At 43.1% G+C, this 14,050-nt stretch overlaps 1 protein-coding gene across 8 annotated transcripts in view; it reads right to left on the minus strand.

The window, feature by feature from the left end:
- The window catches only part of Klhl3 (kelch like family member 3), a 111,123-nt gene that overhangs the window by 58,662 nt on the left and 38,411 nt on the right, over window positions 1-14,050 (minus strand). For all 8 annotated transcript variants that reach the window (XM_063230930.1, XM_063230931.1, XM_063230929.1 and 5 more), the window contains 2 exons: window positions 9,175-9,296; window positions 2,601-2,763 (listed from right to left, as the gene is read on the minus strand). In XM_063230930.1, the coding sequence (XP_063087000.1) occupies window positions 2,601-2,763; window positions 9,175-9,296 (285 nt within the window). The remainder of the gene's footprint in view (window positions 1-2,600; window positions 2,764-9,174; window positions 9,297-14,050) is intronic.

Here is a 14,050-nt window from a genome sequence, read left to right on the forward strand (position 1 = left end):
CCAGGAGATAGGCACAGGCTCCACAGAGGACAGGGAGGAGGCTTCCGGCCTGAAGATCATGCTGACTGAACCAGAGAAACCAGGCGAGCTCACTCACACACTGAGAAATAGGCTGCATATGTCCTGGAGGAAGCAGCCCAACTGGAAAGAGGAGGAGACACTCACATGGTGCTCCCCTGCCCCAAAGTGACTACACACCCTGTGTCTAGCTGACAGCTCTGTATCTGTCTTTACTGTCTGTGATTGGGATTTGGTGACCACATGCAAAAGCTTCCAGGAACACACTTTCAATGGAAAACGCCAACTCTATCCAGCCATACTTCTCTCTTATAGGCTCATATAGGGCCATACAATATCCCAACTAGGCTTGGAACCTACAGAAGGCGGTAGTTATAAACACTGCCTCAGGACACAGCACTATCTGGGCTTGAATTCTGCTTCTATCACTACTTACTGTATGACCTCAAATTATTTCATTTCTGTGTGCCTTGGCTTTTTCAGCATTAATTGTATGTATTAACTGAGAGCATGCCCAGAAAATGCTTGGCATGGGGTATGACCCAAAGTAAGAGCTTATTAAATGCTATGATAATTAATCTGGGAATCTACATACAGATTTATACACATGCACATGCGCACACACACACACACATAATGTGGCCAGAAACCAATATCTATAATGGCATTACGACCAGGGGTCACCAAGATGGATCTGGTCCCAAAGACATCATCTCCATACCCACACAGACAGGGAGGCGCCTCACCATTAGATAGAAAAAGGAATAAGGAAAGGAAACACAGATGTTGAAAGAGGGGCAGGGCCAGGCTAGAAGGCCTGGTTGCCTGTGTTAAAGATAAGGGTTCAGCACATTCCCCAAAACTCAAATGTTCGTGTTAACCAAGCTTTCAGCTCATGCCCAAGCAAACCCTGAGCACATCTCTCAAGAAAGTGGCCTCTTCAAAGGCCAGGCTAAAGAACGCTCCCTTGGGTGAGAAAGCATTCCCTTTACAAAGTACAAATGGTAGGGAATAGGCAAGGAAAGCTAAGCATAAGAGGGACCACCAAAAATAGGAGAGTCAAGGTTCAGAGGTAGCACAAATCAGCAGGATCCAGGACTGGGGCTACTGAGATACGTCCTTCAAAAATGCCATCAGCATCCAGACCATCTTAACAACTGGTTGCATGTGTGTTCTCACTGACAAACCTCAAGAAGAAATGAGCAGCCAGGGATTTAGCTCAGCAGCACAAGTGCCTGCCTGGCAAGCATGAGATTGTGAGTTCAATCACAGGTATCCAAAAAAAAAAAGAAGAAGAAGAAGAAGAAAATGAGCATCTGTGCAGGCTCCTGAGGTCAGGGGCTTGATGAGAGAACAAAGGATACCAAGAAACACAAATTCTTTTTGCCTGGTGGACCAAAGGACTAATACAACACGGAGAGGAGCAGGTGGGCAGCCACCAGGTCCTCAGCTCATCTCCAGACACCAGCTAGCCAAGAGACAGAACAGTAGTGTAACAGTATTTGTTTGCTTGAAAGGAAAAGTGAGGGATTTGGAAGTGTTTAAATTTTTGTTTTGTTTTTGCAAAGGAAGGAAGGTGGCCATGAGGGAATCTATCAATTAAAATGACCAAACCTATTTCCTACATCATTGATGATCTTTCCCTACAGCTAAAATAAATGACAACAAAGATTTCTGTCCTGAGAAACATGATGGGGTGAATATTTGTGTTCATTTCTACTTCCTCTCAAAGTTCCATTAAAATAATAGGAATACAAACTGTACCAGGGAGAATGTACCTCAGAAAAATAAAATGGAATCAAGACATTATCAGATAGAGGATTAATAAGCTATATCTGACAAGAGTTAGTGACAATAGCACTCACTATGCAAAAGAAAAAGGTGATTACTAGCAGCCTTCTTGATTCTGGAAAAAAAAATTTCTAATTAAAAAGGTTAACTGTAATACTATACATGATTGAGCTCCACCATGAGATTGATAGTAGGACAACAAAAATTAGCTGAGAGTGTACGTATGTAGAGAAAGCCCAATTCCACTTTTCTGGAGAAGCCAGCACTCAGATCCAAAATCAATGCATCAAAAATAAACAGTATGCATAAATTACTTAGACAAATAATGGTACATGGCAGATGAAGTAGCTTTTAGCTGGATCAGAACTTGCATTTTAATTCTTTTAGGACTGAAAAGAGTGCCTCTAGAAAGCAAGACAGTGTAGAAAGAAAGAGAACTCTGGTAATAGTATTTGATTTTAATATGTTTACAGAACACCTTGACCAAACAGTGTTTTAAACAACAACAAAGAAGATCTATTTCAACACATAACTCAATTTGCTCCTCCACCCCTCAAGACTTCTCAGATCTCCTTTCTCTACTGTCCATGCCATTCATCTAGAAATTAATCACATTCCTCTTGGCAATGAGTTAACTTGCCTGATGTTAATTATCTTTACACCTGTGCCTTGTCTCTCTAAGTCACAGCTACTTCACAGCAGAGACCGCCTCTCAGAATCACTCCTGAGTCCACAACAGACCAGGTGATTATCTTTACAAATTTGGAAAAGGAACAGCAGCCATTACCTACCTGCATAGGCGTTAGCCTGCTGTAGAAGGTCCGTGCAGGTATGCACATCTGCAAATGCGCGGATGCCCAGGCAATTGGTGGGATGCAACTGAGACTGCAAGAAGTCACAGCAGTTCTGCCTGACGTCCATGAGCTGTAGCAAGCTGGCTGCTGGGAGTAGCACCTGCAAGAGAAGATGACACTCTGCAACACTGGATTCCTCTGACAGGCACTCATCCCCTTCACACACTGGTCCAACCATGTTCCCATGCTCATGATCAATTCTTGGATCTCTACTGCCTACTCAGTAAACTCAAACTTCCCAGCTTAGAGTCCATCCTTATTTCCCACTACTCTCCACTTCATGGACACAAGCATGTATCCCTACAGTGGTGCTTCCCAAGGGAGCTTCCCCAGATCCCAAGAGACCTTATTAAAATGCAGCTTCTGATCCAATAGGTCTAGGGTAGGCCTAAGGGCCCAGAGATTTATGGAGAACTCAGGGGATATTTGAAGCTACTGATCCCTGAAACACAATATGCACAGCAAAACCCTGCCCGTGTGTACACACACATGCACACAGAACAGACACACACAGGCACACTCAATAGCACAGGTTAGCGTACTTGGCTGTACATGGGAAACATCTGGCAGATTTTAATTCTGATGTTTCAAGTGTCAACTCTTAAAAGATTAACTTATAGGTGTGGTGCATAACCTGAGCATGGCCTGAGCATCGGGTGTTTTTAAAGCTGCCCAAATGTTTCTAATGGTCATCCAAGTTTGAGAACTGCAACTTGGAACCTTTAGTATACTGTCTTCACTCAGAAAGGTACTTGAGTTTTTCCTTAGCTCATTTAATATTTAATTGCTGAGGGTCTAAATGCCAGGCACACTGGTTTAGGCTCTGAGACTCTAAAGTAAGCAAAATAGACAAGATGTTCCTCCTTGTATGGAGCTTAGAGTATACCAGCATGAGAGTCATTTTCAAATCCCTTGGGACTCAGGAGATTACATTATATTACCCACTACCCAACAGATAAAAATGAAAGAACATCTTTGGGTACATTTTCAGAGAAAGGAGAGCTGAGTTTTCTTTTAAAAGGTCATAGCCACATGAGTATTTATACAGTATTCGGGAGGACATAAATAGTTCTTGCTCAGGTGTGTGCCCGTGTGTTTTTCCTGCAAGCCAGGGAAGACTGGCTGAAGCAGGCCAGCTGGGTGCTGAGCCTGCCAACCCCTGCCAGGTTTCCTCAGAGCTTTCTCACAGCCTCGGAAGCCTGCTCTTAAGGTCACAAAGCACAGAATGAAAACCAAAGCCCCTCTCCACTCCAGCTCTGCTATCCATGTAAGGGGCAGCATGTAGTCAGAGTAGGTCTCTAAAAAGAAATTGGGGGTGAGGGAGGTAGAGGAATCACAGAGTAGAACAGTGAGATTGAAGGCTGTGTAACTTAAAGACACCAGCATCCATTTATCCCAAACATTCCTCCTGACTCAAGCCTTTGCTCTCAGCTGCTCCCCTGGCTCACTGAGGGACTGAGCCAGACAGACCACAGCTGTTCCCATCCACGAGGGCTTGTCCAGGAGACAAGGCCGGTGGACACATTTGTTTTCTTTATTTTGGGCGCTACAAAAGTCTTTTTTTTTTTTTTTTTATGATTTAAATCCTAGACCCTGACCTTGCCCAAAACAGTGCTGAGCCCTTATTAACTCTGACTCCCATTGTATCCAGGTGCTCAAGCCAAAAACTCTGCCTCACTGCCCATGCTTGTACTTGGTCTTTCCACTGGAAACAAACTGTCCTGGTTTGCCTAGGGTTGAGGAGTTTCCAAAGACTTTCTATACTAAAACTGGGACAGTTGATTCACCTTTATTATCCACATTCGGGAACCATCAAGACCCCCACTATCAGTGGCCACACTCTGAGCTATGTCTCCCTTCATCAAGGAGAGACTTACCTACCTTCCAGCTTAATTAAACTTCACCCTCACAACAGCTGAGCTCTAGAACACTAGGTTTTCCTCCCTTCCTCCACTCTCTCTCTCTCCCACTTGCTCATGCCCCCAGCCAGAGAGCAGTAAGTCAGCACTCTGTTCTTGGTATTTTCTGGCCCAATGATTTATTCCTGAGGAAGATAAAAATCACCCTTGCCTGAGAGTTGTAGACCATTGGTGAATTTGGCCAGGATCCAAATCTAACCACCTGAGCTCTATCCCCATAGACAGCCACCAGCTCCACTGAGCAGCCATAAACTGGGAAAGTCAATTAACCTGTGAGTTTACTCAGCTTGGCCAAATAGATTTCAGGACCAGATTAGCCTCTGCCAGTACTCTAGGTGTAGATCCATTAACCACACCAGAAATGGAAAGCTCTGCTCTAAGTCCCCACATGGTCACCATGGCACCTCCCCGATCAACACCAGCTACAAAGCCTGAACTAAGGGCCTTAAGTTGACCAATCACCCTGAGGTTCCGAAGCCTTACCAGGTTTAGCATAAGTCCCATGTCCCATGAGACCCTTGAGTTCTGACAAACTGGGATACACTTATTTGGTCTATGATGAAGTTACCTTTGACCTGTAACTCCCAGGATTTCTGAGAGTTCAGCCTACCCCCAGATCGCATTCCTTGCCAAGTCTCAGCAAGATCACACTCCCTTCCTCACCTGGAAGACAGCAATATGGCTTGGATTTTACATTCTCAAGCAACCACCAGCTAGAGAAGAATAATACTAAATGTTTCTTATGTTACACTTTCAGTTTTTAAAACCTCCCTGGACAGAGCTCCCCATATAGGTTTTAACGTCCCTACTATTTGTTCACTTAGTAGGCAAAACTTAGGAGGTTTTCTACCTTTCCACACCCCTTGTCCTGTTCGGGTCCATTCCTGCCCCCACAGCATTTCTGAGTTGGCTTCCTAACTGAACACGGCTTATAGTTTCTCTAATTGCTTTTCCCATCTCTTTAATCTTACACCGAGATGGTTGTGAGAGTCAAAGGTCCTTTTCTTCCCTCTATTTGCTTCATGCAAGAGGGCATGAAGAAGTCAAAAGAATTAGTACACTGAGAAAGATGATTTGGAGGTTGGAAGATATATCACTGCTCAAACCGTGCATGCCAGCAATAAGCTGAGGTCCAATTCAATGAAGCAATGGGCTCCGGATCCAAGTGCAGAACAAACCCAATGGGGTAAAAATGTCCATGAAGTGACATAAAGATCTTCAGTTCCCTCCCTTCTCATCAGCAGGGCTTTGAGAGGACTTCATCTTATCTTCTCTTGTTTGAAACTACTCTTTCAGATGGCAGCAGGAACAAGACTACAACTAGGTGGCCAAACCCAGCCCTCAGCTTCAAAGTGTGACTGGCTAGAACCACTAGGGCAGAACTTCATGGACCCTGGAGGGAGGAGACTGAGGCCTCCCTTCAGAATGGAAGATCACCATTTAAAAAACCCTTCAGTCTTACCTTTCACTACCTCAGCATTATACCTTGGAAGACAGGCCCTGCAGTGGCCTCAGCAGAGAATTCATAGTACCCTCTTCTGGTTGCAAATGGCCAGCCCTCCTTTTTCCATGGCAGGCCCTTTCTGTTTTTTCTCCTCTCAGATAACATGAAAACACAGCAAAGGATATCCCGTCACAGAGTTTGCTTCCTTTAGCAAAAACAAAAGGAAATGCCCTGCCTCAGAAAGCACCTACTCCTGGACCTCCAGGGAGGCAGGGCCAGGCTCGTAGAGGCACCAGCCAGAGTACCAGATGACGGGGCCAGCCAGGGCCTCTGCTTCAGCTACCTGGCACAGAAACAGTGCTAAGTTAAAGCCTGTTGAGAGAAAGAAGACAGAACAGAAAAGAGACCATTGTATAGATGAACAGGAAAGCCAGCAGAATAGCCCTGAGACTACAAGTATCATTTTCCATTTTGATTTCACTTACCAGCCATGTGACTGAGGACAAATTGCTTAATCTCCCTGCCTCTGTCTCCTGTACAGTAAAGTGAGGGCAATTATAGGATTGCTTTCAAGGCTTTTGTGGATCAAATGAGAAAATACATGTAAAGCCGAACATAGTGGTTGGTACATAGAGTGCGCTCAGTTAAGGTTAATGTCAGTTTCTATTATGATTTGTCATGAGAAGCTGAAGCCAAGGTTCTGACCATTCATTTAACAGGAAACTAGAGTTCACCACAGAGGCACAGAGAGTTGGTAAAGAACTGGATTTAGCTCTCCACCCTCCCCCTTACACTGTGGGACTATGGCAATTACTTTCCCTTTTTGGTCAGTTTCTTTAACTGTAAAAGAGGGATCTTAGTCACTGTGCTGGATGGATATGAGGATTAAATAGTGCACATGCAGCAACTAGCACATGCCTGGCTTATAGTCAGTATAAATAAGTGTCAGAATTGCTAATGCTTCCACCATCAGCGGCCAGCTCAGGGTCTTCCCAAGAGACTAAGGGCACAGCTCTCATGGTCATTAAGTCAAGCCCTGATCTCCGACCTTACTAGAACCCCTATGCCAGCCCCCAGGTTCACCTCCTTAGTGCGCTAAATCCTCAGCAGACACTGTCTTCATGTATAACATATGAGCAGCTGCCTCAGTAGACAAGTAATAGCAGGGTGAAGAATCTAAGTTTGATCTAAATTCTCTTCTCAAGCTTTTTGTTGTTGTTGTTGATGTTGTTCTGTGTCTCCCAAGGTCATCCTGACCAAAGTATAGCAGAGAGTGAGAAGGAAGTAGGAAAAGCGTAGTCAGTATACTGTATTGATTTCAAATAATGACAGTTCTCTCAGGATCCCACACAGTGCCTCTCAGTAGAAAGTACCTCTTAGGTACAACCTGCCAGCCAGCCCAACTCCACACTCACAGATGAAGACAGCAGGCCCCCAAAGAGCCTCATAGATAAGTGGGGACCTGGGCAGTCAGCAGAGGCAGCCTGGCCAACCAGTCACCTTCTAAGATGAGACCCAAGCATGGGGCATCCACTATGGCTGTCCTCATCAAGGAAGCAATGACTGTTTCCTGCTTCCTGGGCACCGCACCCCAGCCCCACCACACCGTAGAATACACGCTTGCTTAGCCAACTGTCTCCACCTTCAGACCAGCTGCTTCTTGGGGACACAGCCTGTTACAGCACTCTCTTTGTCCAGACTGTCTGTGAGTGCTGAGTAGGAGCTCAAGAAAGTGTGTGCTGAGCGAGAGATTGAATGAATAAAACAAGCCACACACTGTCTACCATGAGGAAGGAGGAGGGATGAGACAGCCCCTGAGCCCTCTGCCTCCTAGATCACGCTTTACCTCCACTGGGTGCTTGGCAGATCTCTTAGAGGGACCTCTCCACAGAGCAAAGCTGGCATCTGCCCTGGGTCTCCAGTCTTGCCACGCTTTCCAGGTATACCCAGACAGGCTGTACCCCAAACGGTCCTCCTCTTACCAGACACTTCTAAGCCAGACTGGCTCAGTGTCTGCCCCACCCCTTACCATGGATCCTAATCTTTATCTAGACCCTTTCCTTCAGCTCCCTTCAGCACACAGGCAAAAAAAAAAAAACCTGGCAAAACCTTCCACAAATGCGTGACTCCATTGCCACCTCCTCATTTTAGGTACCAATAGCCAACACTTAGTGTTTACCATTAAGCACTTCACCTACATTAATACATTTAATCATTATATAAACTTGATGATCAGGTTAAATGGTATTATTACACCTATATTACAGAAAAAAACAGAAGGTTAAGCAGAGTAATTTGCTAGGACCATTCAACTAGAAAACAGTGAAGCCAGGATTCAAACACAAGTCTATAACTCATGAATTACCCAGTAGAAAGGTTTCTATATCATTCCTGATTGACAAGTCAGAAAACTAATACTTGAAGGAAGTGAACTGGGGGTTGCCGGAGAAGCCATGGCAGGAAGAAGGATAAACACATCTAAGGCAGACAGCATGAATGCCACCTCTGCTGAGAGGTCAGTCCTCTACCCTCACTTTACAGATGCAGAAAGTGACCTCTTAAACCAGCTTCCTGACTGGGGCAAGATGCTGATGCACTTTTCAGAGAAGCATTGTCCCCAGTGGCTCTTCTTCTCAAGGCTCCATTCAGCCAAGGATGAGGTGGGAATGAAAGAGGGAAAAGGCATAGACAATGCATTTCACAACCACACTTCTCATGCTTGGCAATTCTCTGAGCTCAGAGAGTATTCTGGATGACTAAGATTGAAATGAGAAAAATGTTAACAACATCCAACACTCAAACCCCTAAGATGAGGTAATAACCTAGAGAGAGTAAAGGTCAGTAAATCTTCTGGTTCCTCCTTCACAAGATACTCAAGTGACATTAATTAAAGACTTTCTACTCCCAGGGCACAAGCTCACTCAGAGACATTACTGCATAGTGGTGGAGGACATGGGTACCAGCACCAGGCAGGCGGAAGTTTAGGGATCAGATGGTTCAGCAACTGACACTGATCTAACAGAAGCCACCTAACTTCTCTGAAGCTTTACTCTCCTCCTTAGTGACCACCGATTGTTGTAAGAGTTATGTAAAAATAATACCAAAAAAAAAAAATCAGTACACTGAACCACTGCTGGGCTGAATTTACCTGCACATTCTCTTCAGTCACCTCAATTTCAGCAGTGTAGATATAGTCGATCAGCTTACTGAGTGTCTGTCCGTCTACATCTTTGATTTCAATCTTCTTGGCTTTGCTCTCAGACATGTCACCTAGAGTTCACAACAAAAACAAAACATGAATGTGGTGACAGGGTATGGTTAATTTCTTCATGATCTCCTGCCCTGCCATAAAAACAAAAACATAGTCAGGCACAGAGGAGGACTAGCAGCTGACATCTAGGTCACACCAACCGTGAATCCCTGATCACCCAGAGATCCTATCTTAAGCATTCCCTATTCTGTCTGTTTTCATTTTGAAGGCAAATCAAAGTGCAGTAATCCATTCAATCAATATTCTTTACAAATTTTTATATACCAAGCCAGGAATAATGAACATCTACAGATGTCCTCAAGGAACACAGGTCTAGTAAGACAGATACATAAAAGTGTTTATAAAGAAAGTAACAAGAACCTAGTAAAAGTACAAAATACCATGGAAATATGAAAAACCAACATTTGCTGAGTGCAAATTAAGGCCAAATACTGCCCTTTCCAATTCTTACAACAACCAGAGAGTTTATTAAAATTATCCCCAAGGATTAGCAATGTTGTAGAGTTTGCCTAGCATGCATAAGGTCTCAGGTTCAATCCCCAGCACAGATAAAACTTATGTGTCTAAGGCAAGGGATAGAGGACAGCAAGTAATCTTGTCCTCATTACACATTTGGGAAGGAGCCAAGTTTGGGTGAAAACCAGGAGTCCAATTCTGGAGTGCATACCCATAACCACTATACTACCCTAAATCCCAAAAACACAGAGAAGTAGGCAAAGAAACTTGACCTGAGAACTCCAATGAGGTGTTCAACTAGAAGCTGGCTTTTAAGCTGAATATTAGAGGATGAAAAGGAGTTCCAAAGGCAGCCAAAGTGAGGAAGGATTGGCTAGATATGGGTTTCATAAGAATAAAGGAAGGAAAGTGCCTGGGAGACATATTTAAAGAATACAGGAGACTGGCTGTACACAGTGGGCAGTGCAAGGAACCAGAAGATAAAGAAGTGGAGAAGGCCAGGACTTGCAGATCTATGCAAGCTGTACAAATAAGCTTGGACTTTATCCAGAGGGTAACACCACTGAGAGCTTTTAAACAGGGAAATAACATCAACAAATGGGTATTTTTGAATGAAATTTTGGGCACAGGTTGGAAGTTGGATCAGAGGCAGGGAAAACAGTTGGAAGGCCCTGATAATAATCCAGGAAAAAGACTAAGGGCTATGAATGAAGGCAGCAGCAGCACGCTATTTCCAGTCCTCAGTCCTCTCTGACTTCTGCCTTCACTCTACAGGCACTCCATGGGTCTACCTAGAATCAGGGTCCTTCGGGAAGAGCAGCTGCTTCCAGACTGAAGGAAAGGCAGTCTCACACATGCGTTTTTATAGACTGAAATAAAAGGAAACTGGTCTATAAGAAACAAGGGATTCAGAAGCCCTAATGTGAGTGTGAGAATGGAGCCTGGGCGGTTGTTTTCGCTCTCTGGAATGCATGCACAAGAGCCGAGAAAATAAAGTACAGTACAGTGTGTAGGCTGCAGACACCCACCTTCAAGCTGCATGGCCCGCACATAATTCCTCCATGAATCCTATTCCCCTCTTCCTTCAGTCCTATATTTGAACGACTCTGGAAAGTTTTCCAAACCCTTATTGTTTTCTTCATAGTCAGACCAGACCAGAGACTTCCATGCTGTTCTGTCTCCTCTAACTGCTATGGAAACCCGTGAAAAGGCCCCTGCTCAGTGAACCCTAAGAAGGGTAAAAGAGACATAAAGGAAACAGGAAAAGATGTGGCATCCTCCCCTACCCAGAAAATCTCTTTTGTAAGCCTCTTCTGAGTTTATGCTGAGATATACAAAAATAATATAGACAAGAAAGTCAGAGTTAAACTTCTCTTTATTCTTTTTTATTTTTTATTTATTTGTTTATTTATTTTTGTCTTTTTGAGACAGGGTCTCTATGCAGTTCAGGCTGGCCTTGAACTCACTTTGTAGCCCAGGCTGGTCTCAAACTCCCAAGGATCCTCCTGCCTCAGCCTCCCCAGTTCTGGGATTACAGACGTGAGCCACCACACCCGGCTTAACCTTCTCTTTTCAAACAGCTATTAAGAAGTTCATTAAAAATAATCAAAGATAGCCAATTCTTAGTTTAAGAACTTAGGCCTTAAAAAATAAGACTTAAAAAAAGCATCCTGACTGCAAGAACTAGGAGTTTCTTTCAGCAGCTCTCCCATGAGAGGGAATCCAAGCCTGGGCTGAGGGTCTATCTGTGGAGTTTGTACTCCAGAGGCAAGTGATGCTTTTATAGCTTTAGGATAAATTAGTGGAAACTCCTAAAGATTAGGTAGGTAGGTAGACAGACAGATCAATCGATCGATCGACAAGTTCACAAACTTGATTCTTTCACACTTTTGGTTGCAAATCTAGTTGAACGAAAGCCAAATCAAATTCATGGTTATCAGGATCAATGTTAATCTTATGGGGGAATCTGATTCACTTCTTTCCAGTTCACTTTCTTAACAGAATCATGGAGAGAACTGAGTTTGTGGACTGATATGCATACATATATGAAAAAGTTCAGATTTTTCTGGGAGGATGAGCTAGCATTCTAGGTTTCTGTGATCCACAAAAAAGTTAACACACAGCTTTACAGACAGAACTCTGAGGGACAATTTTTTTGCTCTGCTACAAAGCTGAAATTTCTAATTTTCAACACTTAATTTCAATTAGTGAGAAAAAATGTGAAAGAAAAACTATGAAACTGAAAACAATTTTCTAAGAATGCTTCCTTGTAGTAAGTATATTAGAGATCTGCATATTAGAGGGAGAGTGAGGGAAAAGGGAAGGAAGGAAAATATGGAAACAAAGCTTTTGTAAATGGGGAGGGAAGGAGGACTTGTAGGCTAGGGAGGGGTACAAGGAAGTAAGAATTAAGACATATTATGTACAGGTATAAATTCCTCATGATGAATGTGATCAACATGCATGACAAATACATACTAATAAAAAAAGTTTTAAAAAGAAGCAGGGCTAAAAATTTGAAACTTTGCCTAACTCTAGACCTTGAGTCATATTCAATAAATTCTTCTATAATTTAAAGCTGACCCTGACCAAAGACATTGATTAAAGAATTTAAAAATTCAAAATACGGGTCCAAATTCATGTTACCCAGTAACCAAGAACCAAGGGATTGAGACCTTGTCAAACTTAACTTGTCAAGATATCCTCAATATGTATCAAAGTGCTTAAAATAAAATGAATACTAAAAACTATTTCTTAGAGTGAAATAAAAGAGAAATGGGGGGTTTTCTCTTGACACTTCATAATTGTATGGGCTTCTAATAATTCCTGAGGGACAGGAACCATCCAGGGTTTACAGCTTGTCATTTTTGCTCCTTTATCACCTCTAACAATTTGACAAAATATTTCTAGAAGATGAGTCCACTAAGTTTTTCTAGCTCAAGGTCAACCCAAGGGCCTTCATAAACTAACTTTTCCCAAGAGGCCCAGCCAGCCACCTCAGGACCTGAGCTCTCAGAGAATGTCCACCAGCTGCATATCTCTTTTACCTTTCCATCTTCTGCTTGTCATTCTAACATACATATCTTATTTCTCCAAAGAACATCATCTGCTTATGGTAGATTGTTGTTCATCCATTCAAATATGTATCAAATGCATTCTAGGTGCCAAGCCCCCTGCTAAGCCCAGAGGATGTAACAGTGAACATCTCCCTGCCTTCATCCCGTTCAGCCTAGTGGGCAAGAAAAGTAAACTAATAATTGCAAAGGGCGATAAATGCCACAAAAGGGTACCATATTTGAAAAATTCTTAAGCCAGGAGTTCCTACAACCTAAATATGTTTTCAAAATTATGAGTACAGAAGAGAACATATTTTTGCTTTTCTGTAAATACGTGAAGTCCTCAACTTACAAACACTTGAATTGTGAACTTTCACAGGTGTACTCTCTAAGATTCACAGATGTACCATGTAAGACTCATTGTCAGATTACGAAGGAATCCAACTTATGAATGTCTCCCCAGCATGGAATTTATTTGTAACTTGGGGACTTATTGTGTAGTCCATTATTCTCATCAGACTGATGCATAATGATAAAGAACCACCAATATTCAGAAGAGATGTGTAAAAGAAGAGTAATCTGGAAAGAGAATACAATAAAAAGATCTAAAGTAACAAGGAACATAGCCGAAATGGAAACCATGAATTCAATCAGCTAGCCCATAGCATGCAAAAGGAGGCATAGTAAGACAAAGGCTGGAGATACAGGCAGAGCCTGGACACATAAGAACCCTGAGCGCCACTCAGAGGACTTCAAACTTTATCCCGACGGCAATGGGAAGTCCCTCACTGGTTTTAAGCAGGTGAAAGACACATCAACTTTTTATTTGTGGAAGAACCCCAAATCTATACTGCAGCTATAGTTGTGGGGTGGATGTGGACAAAGTAGATGGCAGGCTGACCAACCAGAAAGTCATTGCAGAATATTGGGAAAGAGGCTGATGGTCTGGACTAAGAGGTATGCCTTCATCTACAAATCCTCAGGTTCCACTTTAGGGGCTTGTATTGGCAGTATCTAAAAAAACAGAAGCCCAGGAGAGCAGGCAAGTCCACATCCCTATTACAAGTGTTCCAAGTCTTAGTTCTACTCCCTGGAAAGTGCACTATGTACACAACTGAGGTGTTTTTAGGTAAAAGACTGCCAGCAATGAGCAGGAGGAAGGAGGCTTGAGTTGAGGAATGTAGTCAAAAAAATCTTTTATATTACAGAAGATTTGAGCACTCTAGAAAAATCATTGGCTC

The sequence above is a fragment of the Cavia porcellus genome, unplaced genomic scaffold, assembly GCF_034190915.1.
Source record: "Cavia porcellus strain 051 isolate PalLab524CR breed Dunkin Hartley unplaced genomic scaffold, mCavPor4.1 scaffold_19, whole genome shotgun sequence".
NCBI lineage: Eukaryota > Metazoa > Chordata > Mammalia > Rodentia > Caviidae > Cavia > Cavia porcellus.